We start from the raw sequence: 27,815 nt of genomic DNA on the forward strand, positions 1-27,815 counted from the left end.
GTGGGTTTATACCTAAGAGCGGAAGTGATAGGTAATATGGGAGTTCTATATTCAACTTTTTGAGGACCCACAAAACTGTTTTTCCATAGCAGCTGTACTACTTTACATTCCTGCCAGCAATGTACAAGGGTTTCAATTTCTCCATATCCTTGCTAATACTTGTTTCCTTATTTCTTTTTGTTGTGGCCATCCTAGTGACATAAAGTAGTGGTATATTGTGTATTTGATTTGCATGTCTATAATGATTAGTGATGTTGAGCATCTTTTCTTTTGCTTGTTGGCCATTTGCATATCTCCTTTGGAAAAATGTCTGTTTAAGTCCTTTGCCTATTTTTAAAAGTTTAAATTCAAGTTAGTTAACATATAGTATAATATTGGTTTCCAGAGTAGAATTTAGTGATTCATCATTTACATTGAACACCCATTGCTCATCCCAACGTGTGCCCTCTTTAATACCCATCATCCATTTAGCCCACCCCCCTGCCCATTTTTTAATTGGGTTGCTTTTATTGTTGAGTTGTAAGAATTCTTTATGTATTTCGGATATAAGCCCTTTATCAGATACAGGGTTTGCAAATATTTTTTCTCATTCTGTAGGTTGTCTGTTCACCTCTTGATAATGTTCTTTGCATAAAAGTTTTTAATTTTGATGAAGTCCGATTTATCTCTTTTTTCTTCTCTTGCTCATGTTTTTGAAACCACTGCCAAATACAAGGCCCTGATGGCTTATGCCTTTTTAAAAATTAATGGTATAATTTTAGCTTTTCTATTTAAGTGGTTAATCCATTTTGAGTTATTTTATTTATTTATTTGACAGATCACAAGTAGGCAGAGAGGTAGGCGGGGTGGGGGGGGTGGAAGTAGGCTCCCTACCGAGCAGAGAACCCGATGCGGGGCTTGATCCCAGGGCCATGAGATCATGACCTGAGCCGAAGGCAGAGGCTCAACCCACTGAGCCACCCAGGCGCCCCTTTGAGTTAATTTTCATTTGTGGTATGAGATAGGGGTCCACATTCATTCTTTTGGATGTGGATAAGCAGTTGTCCCAACATCATTTGTTGAACAGAGTTTTTTCCCTATTTATTGGTGGTGTCACCCTGTTGAAAATAAATTGATCATCACTATATGGGTTTATTTCCAGACTCTCAGTTTTATACCTGTGTTCTATGTGTCTGTCCTTAGGCCAGTGCTACACGGTTTTGATTACTGTGGGTTTGTATTAAGTTTTGAAATCAGTAAGTATCAATCTACCAACTTTGTCCCTCCCCCCCCCAAAAAAAACCCGACAAAAAAACCTGTTTCAGTTATTGAGGGCCCCTTGTAATTCCATATGAATTTGAGGAGTACCATTCCCATTTCTAAAAAAAAAAGACCATTGGAATTTTGATAGGAATGGCACTGAATCTGTGGATGACTTTGCATATTGTTACCTTACCAATATAAATTTTTCTAATCCATGAACGTAGGACCTTCCATTTACTTAAGTCGTCTTTAACTTCTTTCGTCAATACTTTATAGTTTTCAGTGTGTTCATCTTTTACTTGCTTGGTTTGACTTATTACTAGATATTTATTCATTTGGATGTTCTTGTAAATGGAATTGCTTTCTTAATTTCCATTTTGGATCATCAGTTGCTAGTGTAAAGAAATACTACTGATTTTTTAAATTATAAAATATGTATAACAATTTATCATTTTAACCATTTTTAAGTGTACAGTTCAGTGTCATCAACTGTATTCACAATATTGTGTTATCTGTCACCTGTATATTTCCAATTTTCCTTATCACCCCAAAAGAAACCATAGCAATTAAGCAATAACTCCCCCATTCCCTCTTATCCCCAACCCCTAGTAACTTCTAATATACTTTCTGTCTCAACAGTTTTGCCTAGTTTAGATATTTCATATAAGTGGAATGATACAATATTTGTCTTTTTATGTTTGGCTTATACTAGCATGATGTTTTTAAGGTTCGTTTATATTCTGTGTATCAAAACTTCATTCCTTTTTATAGCTGAATAATTTTCCTTTGCATGTATATACCACGTTTTGTTTATCCATTCATTTGTTGGCAAACAGTTGAATTGTTTCCACTTTTGGCTAATGTGAATAATGCTACTGTGAACACTCACAGACAAATATCTTGAGTTCTTGCTCTTAATTCCTTTGTATATATACCTAGGAGTAGAATTACTGGGTTATATGGTAACATTTTGTGGACTACTGGCTATTGTATTTTGATTTTTTAATCCTGGAACTTTGGTGAATTTGTTTGTTAGCTCTAATACATGGATTCTTTAGGATTTTCTATTGTATAATTATATCATCTATGGATGAGAACAGTTTTATTCCTTCCTTTTTAATTTGGACACCTTTTATATCTTTGTTTTGCCCAGTTGTTCTAGTTAGAATTTCTAGTATAATGTTATTAAGTGGCAAAAGTAGGCATCTTTGTCTTGTTCTTGATCTTGGGGGGAGAAGCCTTTCATTTTCTTACCATCGAGTATGCATGGTATTAGCTACAGGTTTTTCAAGAATGTCCTTTATCAGGTTGAGAAGTTGCCTTCTATTTGTTGTCTGCTTGTTCATCATGAATACTGTATGTGGGGTAAGGTAGGTGGGCAGTTTAAAAGGCATATCATGCTCAGATCACAAAGTAGCTACTTCCTTTATCAAGTCTTTCCCTGGTTATTTTAAGTTTTTGATTAGTTGAAGAGTTCTGGAAAAGTTGACTCTTAACACTTTTTGCCAGCTCATTATCTGTTTTTGTCGAGTCCTAGATTTCCTTATTTTGCCATTTTCCGTGACATCACTCAGGAGATAATGTATTTTGCACATATTTTCTTTCACCAGTCTGTGGCATGTCTTTTCATTCTGTTAACAGTGACTTTAGTGAGCAGAAAATTTTAATTTTTTAAAATATTTTTTATTTATTTGACAGAGAGAAATCACAACTAGGCAGAGAGGCAGGCAGAGAGAGAGGAAGAAGCAGGCTCCCTGCGGAGCAGAGAGCCCGATGTGGGGCTCGATCCCAGGACCCTGGGATCATGACCTGAGCCGAAGGCAGAGGCTTTAACCCACTGAGCCACCCAGGCGCCCCGAAAATTTTAATTTTAATGATACCCAGTGTACCAGTTTTTTTGTATGTATACGGATTATTATCCTTTTGGTGTTGTATATAAAAACTCATCACCAAAGTCAAGAGTTACCTAGATTTTCTAGGTTATCTCTTAGAAGTTTTGTAGTTTTGCATCTAGGTCTATGATCCACTTTTTTTTTTTTTTAAGATTTTATTTATTTATTTGACAGACAGAGATCACAAGTGGTCAGAGAGGCAGGCAGAGAGAGAGGGGGAAGCAGGCTCCCTGTTGAGCAGAGAGCCTGATGCGAGGCTCGATCCCAGGACTCTGGGATCATGACCGGAGCTAAAGGCAGAGGCTTTAACCCACTGAGCCACCCAGGCGCCCCTCTATGATCCACTTTGAGTTAGGTTTTGTTAAACTTAAAAGGTTTGTATCTAGATCCTTTATTTTGTGTATGGATGTTCAGTACCATTTGTTGAAAAGACCTTTTCCCCCATTGGATTGCCTCTGCTTCTTTGTCAAAGATCGGCTGTGTTTGTGTTGGGTCTATTTTGGGGCTCTTTTCTGTTTCACAAAATAGCTTACTGGGATTGGGATCCCACTGAATCTATAGATCAAGTTGAAAAGAACTGACATCTTAATACTGAGTTTTCTAATCTACGAATGCAAAGTATTTATTTATTTAAATCTTTGATTTCTTTCAACATAGCTGTGTAGATTTTTGCATGCAGATCTTGGAAAAATTGTGTTAGATTTATACTTCAGTACTTTTTTGTGTGTGTGATAATGTGAGTGGTATTGTTTTAAATTTTTTATTTATTTATTTGACAGACAGAGATCACAGGTAGGCAGAGAGAGAGGGAGGAGGAAGCAGGCTCCCCGCTGAGCAGAGAGCCCTATGCGGGGCTCGATCCCAGGACCCTGAGATCACTACCTGAGCCAAAGGCAGAGGCTTAACCCACTGAGCCATCCAGGTGCCCCACATGAATTGATTTTAGAATGTTGAACCAGTGTTGCACAAATCCCATGTTGTCATGATGTGTCCTTCTTTTTATACATTGCTGTATTTTCTTTGCTAATATTTGTTGAGGATTTCTGCATCTTTGTTCCTGAGAGATATTTGTCTGTAGTTTACCTTTCTTTTAGTGAGTTTATCTGGTTTTGGTATTAAAGTAATAGTGGCATCATAGAGTGAGTTAAGAATTGTTCCTCCACTTCTGGAAGGAAGAGATTTTTCTGGAAGAGATTGTAGAGAATTGGTATAATCTCTCCTTAAATATTTAGCAGTTACCAATGAAACAGTCTGAGTATGGGGCTTTTTGTTTTATAAGGTTATTATTGATTTTCTTCCACATATATAGGCCTATTCTGATTATCTGTTATTCCTTGTCTACATTTTGATACTTTGTATTTTTCAAGGAATTGGTCCATTTACCTAAGTTACCAAATTGTTAGGCATAGATTTGTTCATAATATTCCTTTATGATCCTTTTAATGTCCATATGATTGGTAGTGATGACTCTTCTTTCATTTCTGATACTAATAATTTGTGTCTTTTCTTTTTCTTGGTTAGCTTGGCTACAGGTTTATCAATTTTACTGATTTTTTAAAAGAGCCAGCTTTTGTTTTTATTGATTTTTCTTTTTAAGATTTTATTTATTTATTTGACAGAGAGAGGGAGGGATGTGGGGCTCGATCCCAGGACCCTGGGATAGTGACCTGAGCCAAAGGCAGAGGCTTAACCCACTGAGCCACCCAGGAGCCCCAATTTTCATTGATTTTTCACTGGTGAATTCCTGTGTTCAATTTCATTGATTACTTCTGTAAAGTTTATTATTATTTTCTTCCTGTTTTAGGCTTAAGTTATCCCCCCTCTTTGTCTTATTTCCTAAGATAGAAGCTTAATTACTGATTTTATTTTTTTAAACTTTAGTTTTTTAGTTTTAGGTCTGTTCTCCTTTCTCAGGTATGCATCCCGTGCTATAAACTTTTTCCCTATACACAACTTTTGCGGCATCACACAATTTTGTACTGTCATTTTCATTTAGTTCAAAGTATTTTTACATTTCTCAAGACTTATTCTTTTGACTTGTGTGCTATTTTTTAATTTTTATTTTTTTAAGTAAGCTTTATGTCCAATGTGGGGCTTGTACACATGACCCCAAGATCAAGAGTTGCATGTTTCATTGATTGAGGCAGCCAGGCACCCCTGATTCGTGTGTTATTTAGAAGTGTCTTGCTGAATCTCTAAATATTTTGAGATTTTCCGGCTTTATGTTCTTGATCTCTGGTTTAATTCCATTGGTGGTGAGCATGTACTTTATTTATTGAGAGCGAGTGAGCACTGGAGCAGTGGGGAAGAGGGGCAGAGGGAGAGGGAGAGAGAATCCCAAGCCCAGGCTCCATGACCTGAGCTGAAATCAAGAGTTGGATGCTTAACTGACTGTCACCTGGGCGCTCCATGAGAGTATACATTGTATGATTTTTATGCTTCAAAGTCTGTTGTGTTTTATGGCCCAGAATTTGGTCTACCTTGAGGAATACTCTATGTAAAATTGAGAAGAATATGTATTGTGCTTAGAAGAAGTATTACATAAATGTCTAGTAGATCTACTTAGTTGATGGTGCTTTTCAGTTCACCTATATCCTTAGTTTTTCTTTTTCTTTTTTTTTTTTAACCCATAGGATGTGTCAGTGACTGAAAGGGGTGGGTGTTGAAGTCTCCACCTATAATGTTGCATTTGTCTATTTCTCTTTGAAGTTCTATCTAGATTTATCTCATGTACTTTGGTGCTCTTTTGTTTGGTGCCTGCATATTAAGGATTGTTAGGTCTTCTTGAAGAATGTATCATTTTGTAATGTCCCTCTTTATTCCTGATGATTGTCTTGGTTCTGAAATCTGCTTTGTCTAAAATTGATATAGCTACTCCAGCTTTCTTTAGATTAGTGTTAATGTGGTATACCTTTTTGCATCCCTTTGCTTTTAAACTATTTGCGTCTTTTTATTTAAAGTGGTTTTTAAAACCCATTTTTATAGGGACATCTGGATGACTCAGTCAGTTAAGCTACCAACACTTGATTTCTGCTCAGGGCATGATCTTGGGATTGTGGGATTGAGCCCCACATTGGGTTCTACATTGAGTGTGGAGCCTGCATAAGATTCTCTCTCTCCCTTACTCTCTGTCCTTCTCTGTCCCCTGCTGATACACCTGCACGCTCTCTTTTTAAAGATCTTATTACTCATTTGACAGAGTGCATAAGCAGGGGGAGTGGCGGGCAGAGGGAGAGGGAGAAGCAGGCTCCCCACTGAGCAGAGAGCTAGATGTGGGGCTTGATCCCAGGACCCTGGGATCATGACCTGAGCCTAAGGCAGAGGCTTAACTAACTGAGCCACCCAGGTGCCCCATTACAGTTTTTTAAAAAGATGATTTATTTGCGAGAGAGCATGTGGGGAGGGAGGGGCAGAGGGAGAGGGAGAAAGAGAATCTCAAGCAGACTCCCTGCAGAGGGCAGAGCCAAGTGCAATGTGGGGCTCAATCCCAGGATCCTGAGATCATGATCTGGGCCCAAATCAAGTTGGATGCTCAACCAGTTGAGCCATCCAGATTCCCCCACTTTTTCTTTCCCTTTTTTGGCGCGCGGGGGGGGGGGGGAGCTAATCTCTGCACCCAATGTAGGGCTCCAATTTAGGACCCTGAAATCAAGGGGTTATAAGCCAGCCAGGCCTCCACCTCCCTTCCTTTTTTTTCCTCTTTAAACAAAAATATTCCCCTCTTTTTCTTCCTTTTGATTTTAATTGACCATTTTATAAAGTTCTGTTTTCTGTCATGTCTTAGTATGTCCATTATACTTCTTTAAAAAAGATTTTTAGTCATTGCTCTAGAGTTTACCACATGTATTTACAACTTACCTATGTCCACCATCAGATAAATGTGTTCTGCTTTTTAGGCACTGCACGTATGTTAAACTAGAATTTTCCCAGTTCCTTCTTCCCATCCCCCTTGTAACATTGCTGTCACTCATTTTACTTATCCATATGCTATAATCAATGAATACATTGTTACTCCTGTTACTTTGAGTGATTATCTATTAATTAAGAATAAGAAAAACAGATTTTGCCTTCATTTATTCCTTCTCCGGTTCTCTTATTTTGGGTAGATCTGAGTTTCTGACCTGTATGATTTTCCTTTCCTAAAGAACTTTTAGAACAGTTCTTACTAGCCTGCTCTACTGTTAAAATATTCCCTCAGTTTTTGTTTATCTGAAAAGGTATTTCTCCTTCACTTTTGAAGGATAATTTCACTGAATACTTTGTAGGTTGGTGGGTTTTTTTTTCCTCCCAACACTTTAAATATTTTACTTCATGGCTTCTGAAAAAAGCTGGATGTATTTCCTGTCCTTGTTCTCTGTAGGTAAGATACATTTCCCCCCTGGTTGATTTCATGATTTTATGTCTGGCTTTTTTTTTTTTTTTGGTAGTTTGAATATGATGTTTAGGTGTAGTTTTTTTTGGTATTTATCTTGCTTGGTCTGCTCTGAGCTTTTTTGATGTGTGATTTGATGTCATTAATTTTGGAAGATTTTTGGCCATTATTCCTTCAAATATTTCTTTTCCTTTGTCTCATTTTTTTCCTTCTGATAATCTGGTTATACTTTTTGTAATTGTTCCCTAGTTCTTAGATAATGTTTTCTGCTTTAAAAAATTCCTTTTTTCTCTTTGCATTTAGTCTGGGAAGTTTCTCGTGAAATATTTTTAAATTTACTAATTCTTTCCTTGGCCATAAGCATTCATTGTGTTGTTGTGTTTTTTACTTGTAGTATTTATTTTAATTCTTTCTTAGAATTGTGTATGCTTATTACCTGTCATTACCTGCCTGTACTTGCATGTTTTTGTCTACTTTTTCCATTAGAGCTCTTAACAGAATACTCACAGTTATTTTAAATTACCTATCTGAAATTATCCTTGACAATCCCCAGATCTGTGCCATATCTGAGTCTGATTCTGATGTGTGCTTTGTCGCCTCAGACTGCCTTTTGTCATATCTCTTGGCAGGCTTTTTTTTTTTTAAAGATTTTATTTATTTATTAGACAGTGATCACAAGTAGGCAGAGAGGCAGGCAGAGAGAGAGGAAGGGAAGCAGGCTCCCCGCTGTGCAGAGAGCCCGATGAGGGGCTCCATCCCAGGAACCCGGGACCATGACCTGAGCCGAAGGCAGAGGCTTTAACCCACTGAGCCACCCAGGCCCCCCTTTTAGCAGGCTTTTTAATGTTTTTTTAAAACCCAGATAGGGGGCGCTTGGGTGGCTCAGTCTGGTAAGCATCTTCTGCTTCTCCCACTCCCTCTCCCTCTGCCTGCCACTCCCCCTGCTTGTGTTCTCTCTTTCTCTGTCAAATAAATAAATAAAATCTTAAAACAAAACAAACCCAGATAGGCTATATTGGGTAATAGGAACTGAAGTAAATAGGCGTTTAGTATGATAGTTTAGGTTATTGGGCTTGGGGCTGGCTGGGTTGTTGTATGTGTAGGTGCCAGAGGTTTCAGTGTCCTCCGGTGTCTGTTTATTTTTCTCACTCATTGTCTTTGTGTTTCCCTAAGAACTCCTTTTTAAATAGTTTAAGTAGTTAGTAGTTTAAATAGTCTGCTTCTTGTAACTCTTTCCTTTGAAATCTGCTGTTACTGTATTAGAACCTCATGACCTGGTGGTAGAGTATGGAGAAGAGGAAATGTTCTACAGTCTTAGGACCAAATCTGAAGTCTTTTGGTGGGCCTGAGTCCTGGTCTGGAACCTTCAGAAGTATTTTTTTTTTTTAGCTTTTTTCCTCCCCTTCGTTTTAGGTGAAGCAAGAAGGCTAGAGGGGCTGTAGCTGGCTAGTTTCCCCTCTCCCAGGACAATATGTAAGGCTCTGGTAAATTTTCCCTTTGAGTGTTGGCCTTTGTTTTACAGAATGTTCTAGGCTTATTTCAAAACAGTTATTTTTCCCTGGGTGTTTTTCAAAATGGTTATGTTCCCCTTCTTCCTCAAAAGGGAAACAATTTTTACTGGATCTTAACTCTGGGCTTATTTCAAAATTGTTGCTTTTTTTAAATAACAAAACAAAACAAAACAAAAAAACCTCTTACTAAAAAGGGGAGGAGATCATTCTTGGATCTTCATGTTCAGAACCTGGGGAAGTCCTGAAGTAGAGCCAAGAAAGTGTGTAGGGCCCTCCTAAGACTTGGTGGCTAGGAGTTCTTACTTGGAAGCCTTTGTCAAAATTACCATTTAAGTTTTCTCCCTAGTGTATTGCTCTAGTGCCTCCTGCTCCAGGTAAGCTGTTCTTGAGTGTGATTCTATTTGCCTTTCTCTCCAGATTTCAGGAATTCAATTTGCCTTATGTCCTTAATTATCTGATAACCCTAAGGAAAGTTGATTTTCAATGTGGTTTTTTTTTTCTTTTTTTTTTTTCCCTCTTGCTGTAAGGATAGGAGTGTGATAATATTCAAGCCCTTTATTTTTGGTGCCAAAACCTGATGCTTTATGTTTTAAAATTGGAAATACCTTGTCCAGTTTAAAAATAATTTGTTCAGCAAGAGACTTTTAACTTCTCTATGAACCATTTGCTTCGCTGAGATGACTCATTCTTAGTTATTTTCATCCCTTTGAATCTTGAATCTGTATATTTTCGAAGTGCTCAGCAAGAACTTTTTGGGAACAAAATATTTGAAAAACTTAAGAGCTTCTTATAGTTCTAGAAAATTGCTAATAACTTCACCCTAAATTAACTGGAATTATTGATTTTCTCTCCCTCCCCTCCCTAGCACTGTTTTTTTTATCAGATAGCTTTTAGAATCCGTGCTAAAGTAGTTTCGGGGATTATTGTCTTTAACCTTCACTCGTTATTACTTTACCCTACTTGTTTTTGAAAAAGTAACTCAATTTTCTGAGGCATTTTGAAATCTCTGGAGACTAAGCACTGTTTAAATTTGAAAAACTAATGAGAATAAATGCCTAACTCTTATGCTGCTGGTAGTTTATTTTCAATTAACCTTGAAGAATGTATTAATTATAAACTGTAGATCTTGGTGACTTTAGCCTAATAAGATTACCTCTAGAATCTGCATGATAAAGGACAATTTAGCTAAAATGTGTTATTTAAGCAACGAGAAAGTACAGTGTATACTTCAAAGCCTTGTAATTTGATTACTTGCTAAAAAATTGCATTTTGGGAACTTACAGTTCTTATCCTTGGGAGAACAGTTGTAACCAACCTTGGGCAATTGAGACATTGTAAATTGCATTAACCTTGCCCCCTTTTTTTAGGTTTCATTTTAAGTTTTATTTTTGTCACTGAATCTACTGTGAGGAATAGTTGTTAAACCAAGAAACAAATCAGCTGAATGGTCTTTAAGATTATTAGTTGGCAAACTCATGTCTAAGAAATATTTTTCTCTTTTAACTTTCTTAATTGTTTAAAATGAATATCTATCTTTGGGAATTAAAAGTTTTTCAGGAGTGAGAATTAAAATATTAACTATTACGGGTTTTATCCTAACATACTAAGTAAAATTTGTTTTTAGAAATGATGAGTTCATGCTGTATTGAAAGGATTTGATTGAAAATAATTATTTTTTTGCCATGTAATAATCAATTACTTGTGGTTGGTTTTAAAGTAAGGTCCAGGGTGCCCGGCTGGTTCAGTTGTTGGAACATGTGACTCTTGATCTCAGGGTCGTGTGTTTGAGACCACCTCGGGTGAGGAGATTACCAAAAAACAAAATCTTAAAAAAAAAAATAAAGGAAGATCCATTCGTCTAGCATGATTTGAATTAGAGGCAGAAACCTTTGCTTAGGCTTTTGCTTACAGACATTTCTTATAAAGAAATAGGGCTCTCAGAGGGTGCCTGGGTGGCTCAGCGGATTAAGCCTCTGCCTTCAGCTCAGGTCATGATCTCAGGGTCCTGGGATCAAGCCCCACATTGGGTTCTCTGCTCAGCATGGAGCCTGCTTCCCTTTCTCTCTCTGCCTGCCTCTCTGCCTACTTGTGATCTCTCTTTCTGTCAAATAAATGAATAAAATCTTTAAAAAAAGAAGAAAGAAAAAAGAAAAGGGGCTGTCAGGAGGTAATGGGAGAAGGGCAGGTCTTCAGTAGGGCCACTTAATACTTGGTCTTAACAGAAAAGCTTCCGTGTGTTCCCATTTCAACTGAGATAGTGGTTCACATTCAGTAAGTAAGATTTAAGTTGAGGCCTCTGTTGGCTGGATCCCCACTTGCAATTTCCAGATAAGGAGGGAGCTGTAGCTCCTCTTTTTTTGGGGGGGGGGCAATCCTGATCTTGCTACTTTATGCTAACTGGGATGGCAGCTACCTTTACAGAATGTCCCTTCATTCACCACAGCATTCAGGACCACGGTGCCAGGATTGATCATCCATTACCCTCTCTAGGGGAGAGACTCTCAGGATCACCCCCACGATTCTTGACATCTTCTCTTTCTGTCACCACAAAGACGCCCATAAAATGGCTGCCCATTTTATTACAGAACCCTCATCCCTGTAGTGCTCTGCACATTCTTCAGTTGTGTCCTCTCTCTCCCCCCAACCTTCCTACAGACCCCTAGAGCTCCTGAACTGCCACTAGTAATTTCTCCCTCAGCTTCAGTCTTGCCCCACCATCACAGCGTAGTCATGCTTTCTGCTCCCGGGTGTCTCTGCTGCTGCTGAGCGGATGCCTGGGGCAGCTTGCTCCGGCACCAGTCTTGGGCTGTGCCGCCTCTGCTTGATACCTGCTAACCAGTTTGCCGGCCGCTGAGCTCCCGGAGTCCGGTGAGTTCTCCTACCCTCAGAGCCTTGCCCGTGCTGGCCTCCATCACAGCTGATAGTTTTCAGACTCTTGGCCTGGCTGACTCTGTACAGACTGATCTGTGTTTCCATGAGTTAACTTCTGTCAGTACCTTCTTTTTTTTTTTTTTAAATTCTTAGCACTTAACTTAAAATTGCAATTCTATATTCATTTAACCTTTTTCATTGATTCTAAAATGTACATTTCCCCCTCACATTTCTGAAATTGAGGCACCTCTTAACACTGGGTGCCTTGATCGCTTTCTGAATGGTAAGTAACATAATGGTTTATCTTACAGTCAGTTGTGTCTTAGGTTTAATAAAATACTGTACTTTTTTTTTTTTTCAAGTAGGCTCCTCAGAGTTCAGTGCAGAGCTTGAACTCACAATCCTGAGATCAAGACCTGAGCTGAGATCACGAGTCAGATCGTTAACTCACTGGGCCACCCAGGCATCCCTAAAGTATTGTACTTTTAACGATCTGTTTCCTCTAGTTACTTGCAAGTTGCGCAAGTACAGGAATTCTGTTTTACTCATCCATAGGGACCAGTGCCCAGTATAGTACCTGGTATCTAGTAGGCACTGAATAAATAATGCTCAGATGAATATCATTTTATATTTGGTCCCCCCTCCCCCTTTAAAGCAGTCTCCACACCAACACAGGACTTAAACTTACAACCCCGAGATCAAGAATCATGTCCCGTACTGACTGAGCCAGCCAGGCACCCCTATCATTCCCTACTTGGGAAGTGATGGCCCGAATAACGTTTGAAGATGAATTGGTCAATATATGCATGTGAATTTTTAATTCAGTTTCTCTGTTTCAGTCTTCATCTTTGGAGATTGCTTTATTCTGAAATTGAAGGAAACCTTTAGATGTGTTTGTGTTGTTCTCTCGTTTGTTTTTTGTTTTTTTTTTAAGATTGTATTTATTTGACACAGAGAGAGAGCACACAAGCAGGGTGAGTAGCAGGGAGAGGGAGAAGCAGACTCCCCACTGTGCAGGGAACCCAATGAGGGGCTCGATCCCAGGACCCTGGGATCATGACCTGAGGTGAAGGCAGCCTCTTAACTGACTGAGCCACCCAGGTGCCCCTGAGTCCCCTCATTTATGTAATTTGTCCTATTATTGATATGTGTACATCCTTATTTAAGAGTATTTGCTCACCATGTGTGGAAATGAAGCCACATAAGCTTTTATTAGGTATCAGCAGTTGTCTTTCATTAGGAAGAAGAGTGAGGAAGGTCCCAAAGGGTGTAGCCGACTTTGAAACTTTAGAAAGTGTTGAGTGCTCGAACTTACTTTTTCGTTTTACTTCATCCTCCAAGGAGTGCAATCACTTGGTGTGCCTTCTTCACTTCTTTTAAGCGAAAGAACAGCGAACAGACAACATGAGTGACTGGAGTGCCTTAGGCCAACTCCTTGACAAGGTTCAAGCTCACTCCACCCCTGGAGGGAAGGTGTGGCTGTCAGTCCTTTTCATTTTCCGAATCCTGCTACTTGGGACAGCCGTTGAGTCAGCCTGGGACGATGAGCAGTTTGCCTTTCGTTGTAATACTCGGCAGCCTGGTTGTGAAAACGTCTGCTATGATAAGTCCTTCCCGATCTCTCATGTGCGCTTCTGGGTCCTGCAGATCATATTTGTGTCCCTCCCCTCACTCTTGTACCTAGCGCACGTATTCCACATGGTACGCCAGGAAGAGAAGTTGCAAAAGAGAGGGGAGGAACTCAGAGTCACTCAGAACGATGGTGCCAACATGGACGTGCACTTGCAGGAAATCGAAATCGAAGTCAAGAAGTCCAAGTGTAGCATTGAAGAACACTGTAAGGTGAAAATGAGAAGGGGCCTGCTGCGAACCTATACCATTAGTGTCTTCTTCAAGTCTGTTTTTGAGGTGGCCTTCCTGCTGATCCAGTGGTACATCTATGGATTCAGCCTGAATGCGGTTTACACTTGCAAACGAGACCCCTGCCCGCATCAGGTGGACTGCTTCCTCTCTCGCCCCACAGAGAAAAGCATCTTCATTCTCTTCATGCTGGTGGTGTCCTTGGTGTCTCTTGCTCTGAATATCATGGAGTTGTTCTGTGTCTTCTTTAGGGGCTTTAAGGGCTATGTGAAGGATCCGGAGAGTGAGTCTTACCCTGATACATCTGGTCTGCCAAGCCCCTCCACTGACTCTTCATCGGTTGCTCCCCTCTCCTCCATGTCCCTTCCCATCGACACGGCAGCCTCTGGAAACAGGAGCACTTCTTCCTGCCGCAGTTACAATAAACAAAGAAATGAGCAAACCCATGCTAAACAGAAAGCATAGCAAGATCTAACAGGGCAGGGAGGAAGCACCCCCTCCGACTTGCATGCACAGCCTTTTGATTTCCCTCATAAGCAGAATTCTGGTGGGTGGGTAAGGGCATGACAGAAGTAGCTACTGGGCAGTAGTCATTGTAGAGCCGCAGCCGTTCTGCAAAGCCAGCAGTCCTGCCAGCAGCAACCTTCATGACCTAGCGATCTAGATGTATGCCTGAAAGCATTATGATTCTGCTCAGCTGTTAAAGAAAAGGAAGGCGCGGTGGAGAGTGTAGTTTTGTTCCAGAGGAGGTGGTACTCAGCCACATCAGTTACGAGGCTTAACAGACATAAAGAGTTCTTTTGGGATGAGGGAGTCTGGGATAGGAGAGGAGAAGGGGGGATTGATGGAGGAACACAGTTGGTATTTGAAATGGTTGACTCGAAGAATTTACATTCTAAGTAAAAGTTGCTTTAGGTGGTGTATTAGTAAGGACTTTTTCTCTCCCATATTTCCTGAGAATGGTTCAGTGTACATGAAAGAGTGGTAGATATCTGTCATGTATTGGTACAAGCAAATGCAATATAAACTCATGAACATGGGATTTTAAAGTAATGCAGGGATCAGATTTCATCCTTTCATCCAACTGTGAAAATGAAACACTCTTTGCTCCCCAAAGTGCCCCCCCTTTACCCAGTTTAGTTTATTATGGATACTGGTTCCATTCACTGTGATTTTTTTTTTTTCTTTTATAAAAAGGTGTCAGGAATGATGTCCTTGTTTTGAAATGTAATGACTGATACTTGAATGATAAACTTTTAGTTGTGTAAACAGCACTCAGTGTGAGAAACTCAAAAAGGAATGCTTAGAGCTGGACTATTAAATGTGTGTCTTACATGAATTTTACAGTAACTGATAGTTCTTGGCTTTATTTTACTTAATAAACCATGTAATAAGCATTATTTTAGAACTCGTATTCTGTTTATGAGTTTGGGAGGCAGTCTTTTGGATGTCCAGTGTTTTTGATGTTTGTACTAAGATTTTATTTGGAATGCAAGAAAGATTGAAAAAGGTTTGAGTCTTACCTATGTAACTAATGTGTTGGAAATATATACTAAAGAAATCTGTTTATTCAAATGACGTTTCTAAAACAGATGGTTGGTGAAAATGCTGAGCTTTACACTTTGTTCTTGCACGACAGCTACACAAACAGTTCTGTACACTAAATGGTTTAACATTTCACATTAGACTAATGTCATGTTAAGTTTTATTAAATGCAAATGTAGACCTCGTCCATCATATATTCTCGAGAATGTTCTTTATCTAATAAAATTTTAAGAGCTCAACCTGCTTGTCTGCCTCCTCTGAGAGTTTCTAGCTGCATTCATCTTTCCTAGTCTTTTAAACTCTTCTTTGATACATCTTAAATCTAAGCAGAATCTACTACAGAGTTTTAGAAATGGAATTGCATTGATTCCATTAAAGAAGGTTTTAGTATTAGTATCTTTAATTGTATATAGCAGGATTACAGATACACCCACTATTTAGATGTGCAAGAAATGTAGCTTCTTTTTTTTTCTTTTAAGTGATTGATCTACTCTTCCTCAGAAGCTTCTTCCCTCCCCACAGGGTGGAAGGAAGGGGAGAGTATGGGCACACCTGAAATGTTAAACCTGCCAATGAACAGCATCTTGCTCTGACAGTTTAAATAGTCTCATTTGTAGAATGAGACTATTTGTAGAAAGACTCATTAAAGAGTCTTTCAGATTGCCTTCTCAAAAACTTCCATGAGGAATAAGCAGTTCTTTACTAATGGGATGTGTGTTTCTGTGGGGCACTGTGAAACCTCTGAAATCTTGGATTGGACACTTTCTGTTTCATGTTGATTTTCACATATTGCTTGCTTGATTTTGTTAAAATTTTATCTTGAGGGGTGCCTAGGTGGCTCAGTGGGTTGAGCCTCTGCCTTCGGCTTCTGGTCGTGGTCTCAGGGTTCTGGGATCAAGCCCCACATTGGGCTCTCTGCTCAGTGGGGAGCCTGCTTCCCCTCGCCCCCCACCCGCTGCCTGCCTCTCTGCCAACATGTGATCTCTATCTCTGTGTGTGTGTGTGTGTGTGTGTGTAAAATGGATAAATAAAATCTTTTTTAAAAATTAAAAAAACATTAGGGGCGCCTGGGTGGCTCAGTGGATTAAGCCACTGCCTTCGGCTCAGGTCATGATCTCAGGGTCCTGGGATCGAGCCCTGCATCGGGCTCTCTGCTCCGCAGGGAGCCTGCTTCCTCCTCTCTCTCTGCCTGCCTCTCTGCCTACTTGTGATCTCTGTCTGTCAAATAAATAAATAAAATCTTTTAAAAAAAAATTTAAAAAATTAAAAAATAAAAATTTTATCTTGAGATAATTACAGATTTACATGCAAGGGTAAGAAATAATAGATTCCATATATCTTTCAATTCATTGCTCCTAATAGTATCATCTTGCATAATTATAGTAGAATATTATAACCAGAAAACTGACATGTAATCCACTGGCCTTATTCATATTTCACCGGTTTTACATGCACACACACATATATGGTTTTTATCACTGGTGTAGATTCACGGGACCACCACAGTCAAGATACAGAACAGTTTTATGACAAGGATCCCTTGTGCTGTTAGATAGCCACAGTTGCACTCCTCCATTCCCCTCTCCCTAACTCTTTGCAACCACTGATCTGTTCATTTCTATAATTTTGTCTTTTCAAGGATACTATTTAAATGGAAATGGTTCAGTGTATAACCTTTTGAGATTGGCTTTTTTTCTCAGCAAAACTCCCTTGAGACTCATCTAAGTTTTAGTATGAACCAATAGGTTTTTTTTTTTTTTTTAAATTGCTGAGTAGTATTCCATAGTATGGAGGTACTACTGTTTATTCACCTGTTGAAGGACATTTAGTTTGTTTCTAGGCTTGGTTATTACAAATAAAGCTGTATGAACATTTGTGTACAGATTTTTTTGTGAACAAAAGTTTTCATTTCCCTGTGATAAATGCTCCAGAGTATAACTGCTGAGTTGTAAGTAAATATATAGTTTTATAAGAAACTGTCATGTTCTTTATCTAGAGTGATTCACATTCCCATCAACAATGTATGAGTGATCTCGTTCCTCCCCATGCTCACCAGTATTTGGTATTATCACTTTTTTATTTTTATTTTTATTTATTTTTTTTTAAAGATTTTATTTATTTATTTGACAGAGAGAGATCACAAGTAGACAGAGAGGCAGGCAGAGAGAGAGAGAGGGAAGCAGGCCCCCCGCCGAGCAGAGGGCCCGATGCAGGACCCGACCCCAGGACCCCGAGATCATGACCGGAGCCGAAGGCAGCGGCCCAACCCACAGAGAGAGATTACAAGTAGGCAGAGAGGCAGGCAGAGAGAGGGGAAGGAAGCAGGCTCCCTGCTGAGCAGAGAGCCCGATGCGGGGCTGGATCCCAGGACCCTGAGATCATGACCTGAGCCACCCAGGCGCCCCTCACTGTTTTTTATTTTAGCCATTCTAATAGGTGCGTAGATGATCTCGTTGTGGTTTAAATTTGCATTTTTCTAATGGCTAGTAATGTTGAGCGTCTTTTCATGTGCTAAATTGGGATCTGTGTATCTTCTTAAGTGAGATAACCTGTTTCTTCTATCCATTTTCTAATTGGATTCTTTGTTATGTACTATTGAGTTCAAAGAGTTAAAAAAGTATATATATGTATATTCTGGGTTAAAATCCTTTGTGGGATATGCTTGAAAATATTTTCTTCCTGCTTATAGCTTGTTTTTCATCACTTAATAAGGTTTTCCACAGAGCAAATTATTTTAATCTTGATAAGGTCATCTATTAATTTTTCCTTTTACGGATTGTGTTTTGGTGGTAAGTCTAAGAACTTTTTGTTTAGTCCTATATCCTAAAGATTTTCTTCTTTGTTTTCTAAAAGTTTTGTAGGTTTACATTTAAGTAAGTGTAAGTCCATGATCCATTTTGAGTTAATTTTTGTCTAAGTCGTGAGATTTTAGGTTGAGGCATTTTCCTTCTCATCTTGTCTATTTACTATCTTGGCTATGAAGTCCAATTGCTGTCGCACGCCTGTTTGTGGAAAAGTGTCTTCTTCCTTAATCGAATTGCTTTTGCAGGCAAAAGTCAGTTAGTATATCTGGGTGGCCCTGTTGATCTCTGTGTTTATCCCTCTGTCAGTATCACACTGTCTCGATAACTGTTCTGTAGCTCTGTACTAAGCCTTAATGTCAGGTATAGTGATTCCTCTCACTTTGTTCTGCCTTTTCGAAGTTTCTTTAGCAATTCCAGGTCATGTGCCTTTTCATTTTCATTTTAGAATAAATTTGTCTATATATACAAAACACTTGCTGGAATTTTTGATAGGAATTGCATTAAAGCTTTATATCAGTTTGGGGAAAATTGGCATCTTGTTGAGTTTTCTAATACACGAGTATAGTATGTTTCTCAATTTACTTAGGCTTTCTTCAGTTTTTTTCATTAACATTTTGTAATTTATAGGATACAGATCCTATACATAGTGCATTAAGTTTTTGTGAGATGATTTCATTTCCTCGGAGTAACTTTTTAAAAGATATTTACTTATCTATCTATTTACTTATTTTAAAGATTTGTTTATTAATTTGACAGACACAGCGAGAGAGGGAACACAGGCAAGGGGAGTGGGAAAGGGAGAAGCAGGCTTCCTGCTGAGCAGGGAGCCCGATGCGGGGCTCAAACCCAGGACCCTGGGATCATGACCTGAGCCGAAGGCAGACACTTAATGACTGAGCTACCCAGGCACTCCTATTTATTTTAGAGACACAGAGAGAGAGTGCGTGAGCAAGTGCAGGGGGAGGAGCAGAGGGAGAGAGACAAGCAGACTCCGTGCTGAGCATGGAGCCCCATGAAGATCAATTCCATGACCCTGAGATCACAACCTGAGCTGAAATCAAGAGTCTGATGCTTAATGGACTGAGCCACCCAGGCACCCCTTTCCTTGGAGTAATTGTAAATGATGTTTTGCTTTTAACTTCTGTCTCCCATTTTGTTGTTTGCATATAGAAATGTGATTGGGGTGCCTGGGTGGCACAGTCCCTTAAGCCACTGACTCTTGGTTTTGGCTCAGGTCATGATCTCAGGGTCTTGGAATCAAGCCCCCCATTGGGCTCTGTGCTCAGTGCAGAGTCTGCTTGAGATTCTCTCTCTCCCTCTCCCTCAGTCCCTCCTGCTCATGATGTTTGTGTGTTTCTCTCTCTAAAATAAATAAATAAATCTTAAAATAAATGTGTTTGATTTTTGTGCCTTGATCTTATAGTCTGCAGTCTTGCTAAACTTAATAATTCTAGGAGGTTTTAGTGGATTCTTAGGATTTTTTTTTTGTGTAGATGATCATGTCATCTGCAAATAGTGTCAGTTTTATTCTTTTGTTTACAATCTGTATGCTTTTTATTTCTTTTTCTTGGCTTAATACTCTGATTAGAACTTCCAGTATTGTGTTCAATAATAGTGATAAGAGCAGACATTCCTTTCATGTTCCTGATCTTCGGGAAAAGGAAAAAGCATTTGGTCTTTCACATTAAATATGTTAGCTATAGGGTTTTGTGGATGATATTTATAAAGCTGAGAAACTTACCTTCTATTTCGAGTGTGCCAGAGTTTTTTTTTCCTTAATCATAAACTGGTGTTTGATTTTGTCATTCTTTTATTGTATTTGTTGATATGATCATATGATTTTTCTTCTTTATCTGTTGACATGGTTTTCTTTTCTTTTAAGATTTTATTTATTTGTTTGACACAGAGGGAGAGAAAGACCACGAGCGAGCACAAGCAAGGGGAGAAGCAGGCCCTGCACTGAGCTGGGAGCCTGATGCGGGACTTGATCCCAGGACCCCGGGATCATGACCTGAGCTGAAGGCAAACACTTAACTAACTGAGGCACCCAGGCGTCCCTGGCATGGTTTTCAAATGTTGAATCAGCCTTGCATATCTAGAATAAATCCAACTGGTCATGGTGTACAGTTCTTTCAATATACCACTGGATTTGAAATTCATGCTAGTATATTATTGAAGATTTTTGTACGTGAGTTCACAAGTGATGTTGGTGTATACTTTTTTTTTTGTGCTTTGTCAGGTTTTGATATCATTGTATTAGTAGCCTCATAAAATTAGTTGGGAAGTATTTCCTCCTCTTCTAATTTCTGTAAGAGATTGTGTAAAATTGACATTAATTCTCCCTTAAACATTTGGTAGAATTCTCTAGTGAAATCATCTGAGCCTGAAGATTTTTTTATTGGGAATTTAAAATTACAAATTCAACAAATACAACTACTTAAATTGTTTATTTCATCTTGGTTATGTATGGTAGTTTGTGGTTTTCCAGGAATTGGCCTCTTCCTTAAGTTGTGAAATTTAGGAGTGTGAAGTTCGTGGTAATGGCCATGGGATTTTAGGGATCTCTCCCCTGTTTTTTCCTGATACTGATGCTTTTATGTTCTCTTTATCAGTCTTGCTAGAAGTTTATCAATTTTTGTGATCTTTTAGTAGGATCAGTTTTAGCTTTATTGATTTTATTTTTAAAATTTTTAAATTATTTTGTTATTTTTTTTTTCCTGTTTGATCGTTCACTGATTTCTGCTTTTATCTTTGTTCCTTTCTTGTTTTGGGCTCATTTCTTTTTCTGGTATTGAGGTAAGACTTTATATTATTGATTTGAGGCCTTTCTCTTTTCTAATGTGTGCATTTAGTGCTATAAATTTCTCTGTTAGTATTGCTTTAGCTGCATCACACATATTTTGATTTCATGTGTATTCATTGAGTCCTGTGTAATTAAAATTTCCTTTGAGACTGTCTCTTTGTATTATGGCTGTTTTGAAATTCTTGTCAAATAATTCTGGCATCTCTGTGTTAGCATCTTTTGATTGTCTTTTCTCATTCATGTTGATGTTTTCCTAGTTCTTAGTATGATGATTGATTTTCCATAGAAACCCAGACATTTTGGATATTATGTCATTAGACTCTCTATCTTATTTAATCTTCTGTTTTATCTGGTCCTTTATGACAATGCTCTGCAGGGTAGGGGGCACAGATGGGGACGGTAGTTGAGTTTCCTCATTCAGCCTGCACTGAAACCTACTGGGGAGGGGCTCCTTGTTACTGATGTGAATGGGAGTTTGGCTTCTTATGTGCCCTTCACTGGCACTACCCTGGCAGGGGGTTGGACATGCTCCCCACTTCGCCCTTACTGATGTGAGTGAAGCCAGTGTTTCATCTAGCTAGAGTAGGGTGGTTGGTTATTGTCTAAATGTTTTCTGTCATGCTAGGCTGCTCTTTGCCTGGTCCTTTAGCTTGAGAGAGCAGGCTTTTGTTGGGGCTATTTTTAATCACTGCCTTTGGGTGTTTCTGGGTCGCTTGTTGAAGTAGTTTTATTAAGATTCCTTTAAAATCCTTGTCAGATAATTCTAACATCTGATTCATCTCTGTGGTGATGTGTCTTGTTTTTTCTCATTCAAGTTGTGACTTTCATGGTCCTTGGTTGTGGTGAGTGATCTATATATTTTTATTGTATTCTGGTCGGTTTGGATATTATGACACTTTGGACTCTTTTTTTGTTGTTGTTCAGCAGGCAGCCTCCCTGTTGGGTGGTAGCCTGATGGCTGACTAGGTGTGTTCAGCTTCCGGCTTGGGTGCCCTCCCACCCCCCACATTGTTCTTACTCCCACTGCCTCCTTGCAGAAGGGTGGGGTGGATATTCACTTCCTCATCTGACCCTGCTAACAGCTTCCCAGAGAAAAGTGGACCAGTGATTCATGCTGCCTTATTGCTTCTGCTCCATCTTGCAGACACCGCTGTGGCAGAAGGGCCAGAGTTCTGTTGCCTGCTTCTGCCTGGAGGGAGATGGGAGATCAGCTCTAGACTGGACTTGCCCATATGACAAGGCAGGGAATGAGAGCTGTGCCCCGCTTCTGCCAGACAGGGGTGGAAGATTAGCGCCCTGGTGCCTGCTTCCTTGGAGGTGTGTGTGTGTGCGTGCGTGCACGTGTGTGTGTGAAAGTAAAGTGTCTATCTGCTGAGCCCCACTGAAACCTCAGTGGGATGGTAGTGCAGTTTTTCCATTGATGTTTGCCTGGAATAGGGCGAGTGTTGCCCAAAAGATTTTCTCTTGTTAGCCCATCCTTTTCCTTCTCTTTTGGCTATGAGAACAGACTTTTCTTGGCACCTCTTTATATTTGCCTCCTGTCGGTTCTAGGTTGGAGGCTTCTCCGATACTCTTTTGGGGATACATAGGAAACAGTGGGGAAACCCAGAGAACTCACTGCCACCATGTTCTTCAAGTCCTGACCATCTTGTCTTCCTGTGCTTGGTGTAGGGATTTTTAGTTTCAAGAGGAAGGACCTAGGAGAAGTGGGTCTACTCCATCTTTACCGAAACTAGAAGTCTCCACATGTGTGTGAAAATTCTGTAAATACCGGTTTATATGATAACATCAGTTTGTTCTTGAAATAAACCATGTATTCGGTACTGTGACTGGCCCTGGAGACTATGGATGGGACTGAGATATCATGCTTAACTTCAGAGACCTCGCCATTTTGAAGAGTTTAAAGACCTGTGGAAATAGATTTTAATTTGCCTCATGACACTGAGGTAGAAAACACAATTCTTTATTTCAGAAATGAAACTAAATCTAGCTCATACCTTGTGGCATTGGAGCCCCTTTGCTTCCCATTAACTGACATAAGCCTTTTTTGGTTTATGAAGTACCAACCAAATGGGGAAGAGGCCTAATCCTTAAGTGCCTTGTTGTTCTCATGGTTACCACTGCGTGTTGCTCTGGTTACCATTAAACCTTTTGCCAGGCGCTACCCTATAATGGGCATTGTTTCCCTGGCCCCAGCCCTCCAGGCTATGGTGCTTAGTGATCAGACTGGAGGAACCTAGCCAAGTAACACCTCTGTCCGAAGTCCTGGACAGCCCTCTGCCTCATGCAGAAGCCCCAGCCCCGTGATCCTCTTAGTCTCAGAGGACCCTCCGGTCCTGGAGGAACTTCAGCTCTCCTTGACATTAGCCTGTTGGATGGGAAGTTCGGCTCTACAGCCTTTGTGAGTCTGGGCTTTATAATAATAAGGACTGTTTGTTCTCCCTAGGGACAGGAGAAGGCACCCCCTCCCCTCACCCCCCGGAACAAACCCCATGTTCTCTGAGTTCCTTTGGAAACATGCTTGGGTGATTTGGGAATGCCTGAAGTAGAGCATTTTGAACTTTCTCCCTGATGATAGTAATAACATTTAGTTCATGTGCTGTTCTGAGCATTTTACTTGTATCCTCTTATTCAATCCTAATAACAACCTCAGGAATAAGTGACATTAGACACAATTTTCAGAAAAGAAAATTGAGGCACTGAGAAGTTTAACTTGTCAAAGGTCACTTACCTCCTAGGTGGTAGAGCCGTAATTTGAATTCAGGCAGTTTGGCTCTAGATCTGAAGTTCTTACCCTTCTTCTGGATGTGTGACAACCTTTGAGTTTCGCTTTGCTTTTATTATCATTTATTTGAAGTCAAGATTATGTCTGAAAGAAGTGCTTCTGGGTTTCTAAAAAGTATCAATTAAGTAATTTTATGTAATTAAGGACTTTCTAATTAGAAACACTCTGTTTCCTTTCTTATGAAACCACATAGATCTGGCAATGAGAATACGAAAAATAACTTAACCAGTACATATGTTGCATTTTAAATTGTTTGGAATACAGCCCTCTAATAATCAGATTTTTAGATTTGTTTCAGAAAGTAAGAAGTAATGATTTTTTTAGAAATCTCTGCATTTTCTTAGGTTGTTGGAGTTCATGAGAAAATTTAGCCAGATTATATTGTATTATATACACCTATTATTTGTCACATTTATATTCACTTATGATATTTTCTATTGCTTCAGGTGCCTTTTTTTTCCCAACTACAGCTAGTAGAACAAATAGAAGGATGTGATTCACAAGTCATTATATTAATATCCATGCCATTAGATTTAAATTCTTTTGGGGCTTATTATGAAGTACTTAAAATGTAATCAAGTTTTTCTTTTCAGGAGTGATTCATGCTGCCATTTACCTTGCTTCTTCAGGGAAAATTTAAATTTTCTCATTTAAAATGTGGAGTCAAGTTTCATTTACATATTCTGTGTACTAGGTAGTATAAGTTTGTTCTATTCCTTATAAACACAGTGTTGAATTTAAAATTGTCATGTTCTGTTAGAGAATAATGTATAATTTCTCTTAATTCATTGACTTGCATTTTTCATGTCATTGGTGTTTAAATTTCCACAGGCACTTACCCACTATGTGATTTATCTGAAGCAGATCTTTCAAATTCATATTGATTTATTATCAATGCCATTTAAATACATTCTTTGTTGATGTATAAAGGGATCTTTGTTAGTTCTAGCTCAAGAGAAACTGCACAAGCGAGCTTTAGAACTTAATTCATTAAGCAGACATTTGTTAAAGCACCTGTGGTAGTGAGTTCTGTTGGATTTTTGGGACAAAGAACAAAAAGGTCGTGGTTCATGATTGTGGAGAGCCCACATTCTAGAAGAAAAAGGCTCATGACAGCATAGTGGTTAGCATGTGTTCTCTGCCCTTGAGGAGTTCATAGATTGACAGAGCATGAAAACGTCAAGAAACAAATAGGTCACTCATTTCAAAACTCAGGTGGTTGGTCTTTTTAACAAGATACTATTTCAGTCTTTATTGTCTGTGATGTTTTTATTTTATTTTATTTAAAAGACCTTATTTGTTTGACAGAGACACAGCGAGAGAGGAAACACAAGCAGGAGGAGTGGAAGAGGGAGAAACAGGGTTCCCACCAAGCAGGGAAGCCCAGTGCGGGGCTCAATCCCAGGACCCTGGGATCATGACCTGAGCTGAAAGCAGACGCTTAATGACCGAGCCACCCAGGAACCCCCTGTGATATTTTTAGTTAAAACTTACATATCTCTATTCTCTGTGTGTCCCTGGCTTCATTTCTTCTTGGCCTCTGTAAGATCCTTAAGAGGTACTTAGAGCAGCTAAAGTGCCTAACTTATTTAGCCTACCTTTTTGGAGTGTCTTCCTGCTAGGTCTTAGGGCATTGAGTTACGTTAAAGGCCTAGGCTTATGGGTCTTAACATCCTGAGGTGGGAAGTGAGATTGAATGGCAAATCCCAGATTCCCGTGTAGTTATGGTAAGATCCTGGTTGGAGGTATGGATAGGGTGCTAGGGACTACAAAAAAGGAACATACAAAATAATCTGGGGGGTCTTGGAGTGCTTTCCAAAGAAGGGTTTTAAAGGAAAAAGAAGAATTAACCAGAAGAAGCAGGGTTGGCTTCTTGTGATTTAATTACCAGCTAAAAACAAGTTACCTCCATGGGTACTCCCTTACCCAAATGAATACTCTATTTGAGTTGTCATGTTTTGTTTAGCACGGTGCCTGTCACTGGGTAGGAGCTTGAAAACTGTTTGTTGATTGAATGAATGAAGAAAGGATGAATGCTGGGGGCAGAATGTAAGCAAGTATGTGTGAAGGTTCATTTGAGAAACTGCAAATAATTAGGTGTGACAGGAGCAGGGTTTTTGTTGTTGTTGTTGTTGTTTGGGGTGGTGGGTTTTTTTGTTTGTTTTGTTTTGTTTTTGGAAGTTAGGATGGCGCGTGGAATTAACACCTTTTACTGGAAGCCTTGCAAAGCTGCTGGGCTGCCTGGTATGTAATACATCTTTCTTTTCCCCAGTCCCATGATTGACAGCAGAGTAGGTACGAAATATCCATTATGTGCAAACTAACGACCTCACTGAGGTCTTTGGAGAATATTCCTGCAAGAGGATTTCAACTAGAATGCCTCAGTGATATTCTTGACACCAAATAAGCAGCCACATAGATTTTTGTTCAGAATATATAGTGTTTCTTGGCTGGTTCTCTCAGAAGAGTGAACTGCTTGAGACTTCTGTTGCACAGTTGTTGCAAAGGCATGGCCACTTTTGGGATTTTTGTCCTCTCCTTCTCTTCTGCCTTAGCTCTCAAGGTGGCTTGTTTGAGGTCATTCAGTTTCCTTTATGATGGTGGTAAACAGTTCCATGCTATACAACGAGATGGTACAGTTTGCTCCTGGGGACATTTTTGTTATGTAGCTATCATAATGTAAGATAAAGGGCTGGGTACTTGGATATAAGGGCTAACCAGACTTGCTCTTTCAAAAATATTTAGGCTGTTTTATGTTTGATAGTCATCTCTTTCTATGGTAAGAGAAAGTGAATCTGGCATTCTCTAGTTTTCTCCGCAATGCGTAAAAGATAAAATAAGTTTTAACTAAACTAGATACTTTGAAAATAAGTTTTTAAGAAAGAAACTGTCGCTTACCTATGTTGAATGTAATTTTCAGTTTTCTACATGGATATGGTTACTGCAAAAGTAATGACTTGGAACTTGTTTCAGATTTTAGTTGTACCATTTTGGTCTGCATATGTGTGAGCATATCTATCAGAATGTATTGAACAGGAGGTCCCTAGGGGTAATCCAGTTTAGTTGTTTGAACAGAGAGCTTCTGAGTTTGTCTCACTCTCCCTATCAATCTTTTACATTTTGGCAACATTGTAGTAAGCTGGAGGACCTTATGCCTTAGTAGCCTAAAGGTATTTTATGGAACATAATTTCTGTTGCTTTTGAACTTTGGAGTTTCCTTAAGCATGTTTCTGTTCTAAACCCCAGGCATATTTCTCATGAGTTGGAAGAAAACATGGTGTTTTGACTTTCTTCACCAGTTCTCAATACTCTCATTTTTCTTCTTTCATACGCAGACTTAAAAGTAGGGCCAGGGACACCTGGGTGGCTCAGTCATTTAAGCAGCTGCATTCAGCTTAGGTCGTGATCCCAGAGTCCTGGGATCAAGTCCTACTTCGGGCTCTCTGCTCGGCGGTGAGCCTGCTTCCCTCCCTCCCTATGCCTGCTGCTGCTGCTTCTGCTTGTGCTGTCAAATAAATAATAAAATCTTAAAAAAAATAAAAGTAGGACCCAAAATCAAGAATTACAGATTTTATATTTTGTGTATGTGCATGTATGATTTATCAGCTTACTGATGAATAAAAGCAAAATAGAATCAAACATTCTTAGGCAGTGGATTTACAATCACTTTAGCAGTAATGTTTCTGACTAGAGCAGAAGATGTGAGTATATACTCATGGGTCTGGTTTTTGTTAGCACTCCCAGGAAGCAGTGAGCTACTACACTCTGTAGTAGCTCTGCTATTGTTAGCATTCCGTACATTGTTTACTCACCAGTGTCTGCAAAACGTAAGTATGCTGACTTCATTGGTACCTACACAATTTTCTGGAAAAAAATGGCCCTGAGAAAGCTAGGCACAGTCATTCGTTCCTTCAGTAAAGAAATCTGTAGATTTTTGTCTTCATTTGGACTGTATTTTTTTATGTTGACTATTAGTCCATTTTAGTTAATAGACCTATTCCTCCCCTTGTCATTGTACCTGGATCTTTATATATTTAACAGAGGTAATATTTGTGGGATACCTGGTGATGTATCTTGGGTCGGTAAATTGGTTTTTTTCTTCTGACTTTTTCTTCTATCTTGGTTCCAGG

The 27,815-nt window shown here is 39.3% G+C and overlaps 2 protein-coding genes across 3 annotated transcripts in view; both read left to right on the plus strand.

Annotated features, from left to right (window-relative positions):
• CDKL5 (cyclin dependent kinase like 5) overlaps nucleotides 1-27,815 on the plus strand; it is a 203,354-nt gene that overhangs the window by 93,986 nt on the left and 81,553 nt on the right. The window lies entirely within an intron of this gene.
• Nucleotides 13,255-15,500, plus strand: LOC123935520 (gap junction alpha-1 protein-like). Its single transcript, XM_045996418.1, has one exon. It carries the CDS (start codon nucleotides 13,293-13,295, stop codon nucleotides 14,211-14,213), a length of 921 nt encoding a protein of 306 aa, XP_045852374.1. The 5' UTR covers nucleotides 13,255-13,292; the 3' UTR covers nucleotides 14,214-15,500.

This window comes from Meles meles, chromosome X (genome assembly GCF_922984935.1).
Source record: "Meles meles chromosome X, mMelMel3.1 paternal haplotype, whole genome shotgun sequence".
NCBI lineage: Eukaryota > Metazoa > Chordata > Mammalia > Carnivora > Mustelidae > Meles > Meles meles.

What these genes read in the sequence shown, in the direction of transcription:
- LOC123935520 (XM_045996418.1), top strand. Translation starts at nt 13,293, where the DNA reads ATGAGTGACTGGAGTGCCTTAGGCCAACTCCTTGACAAGGTTCAAGCT.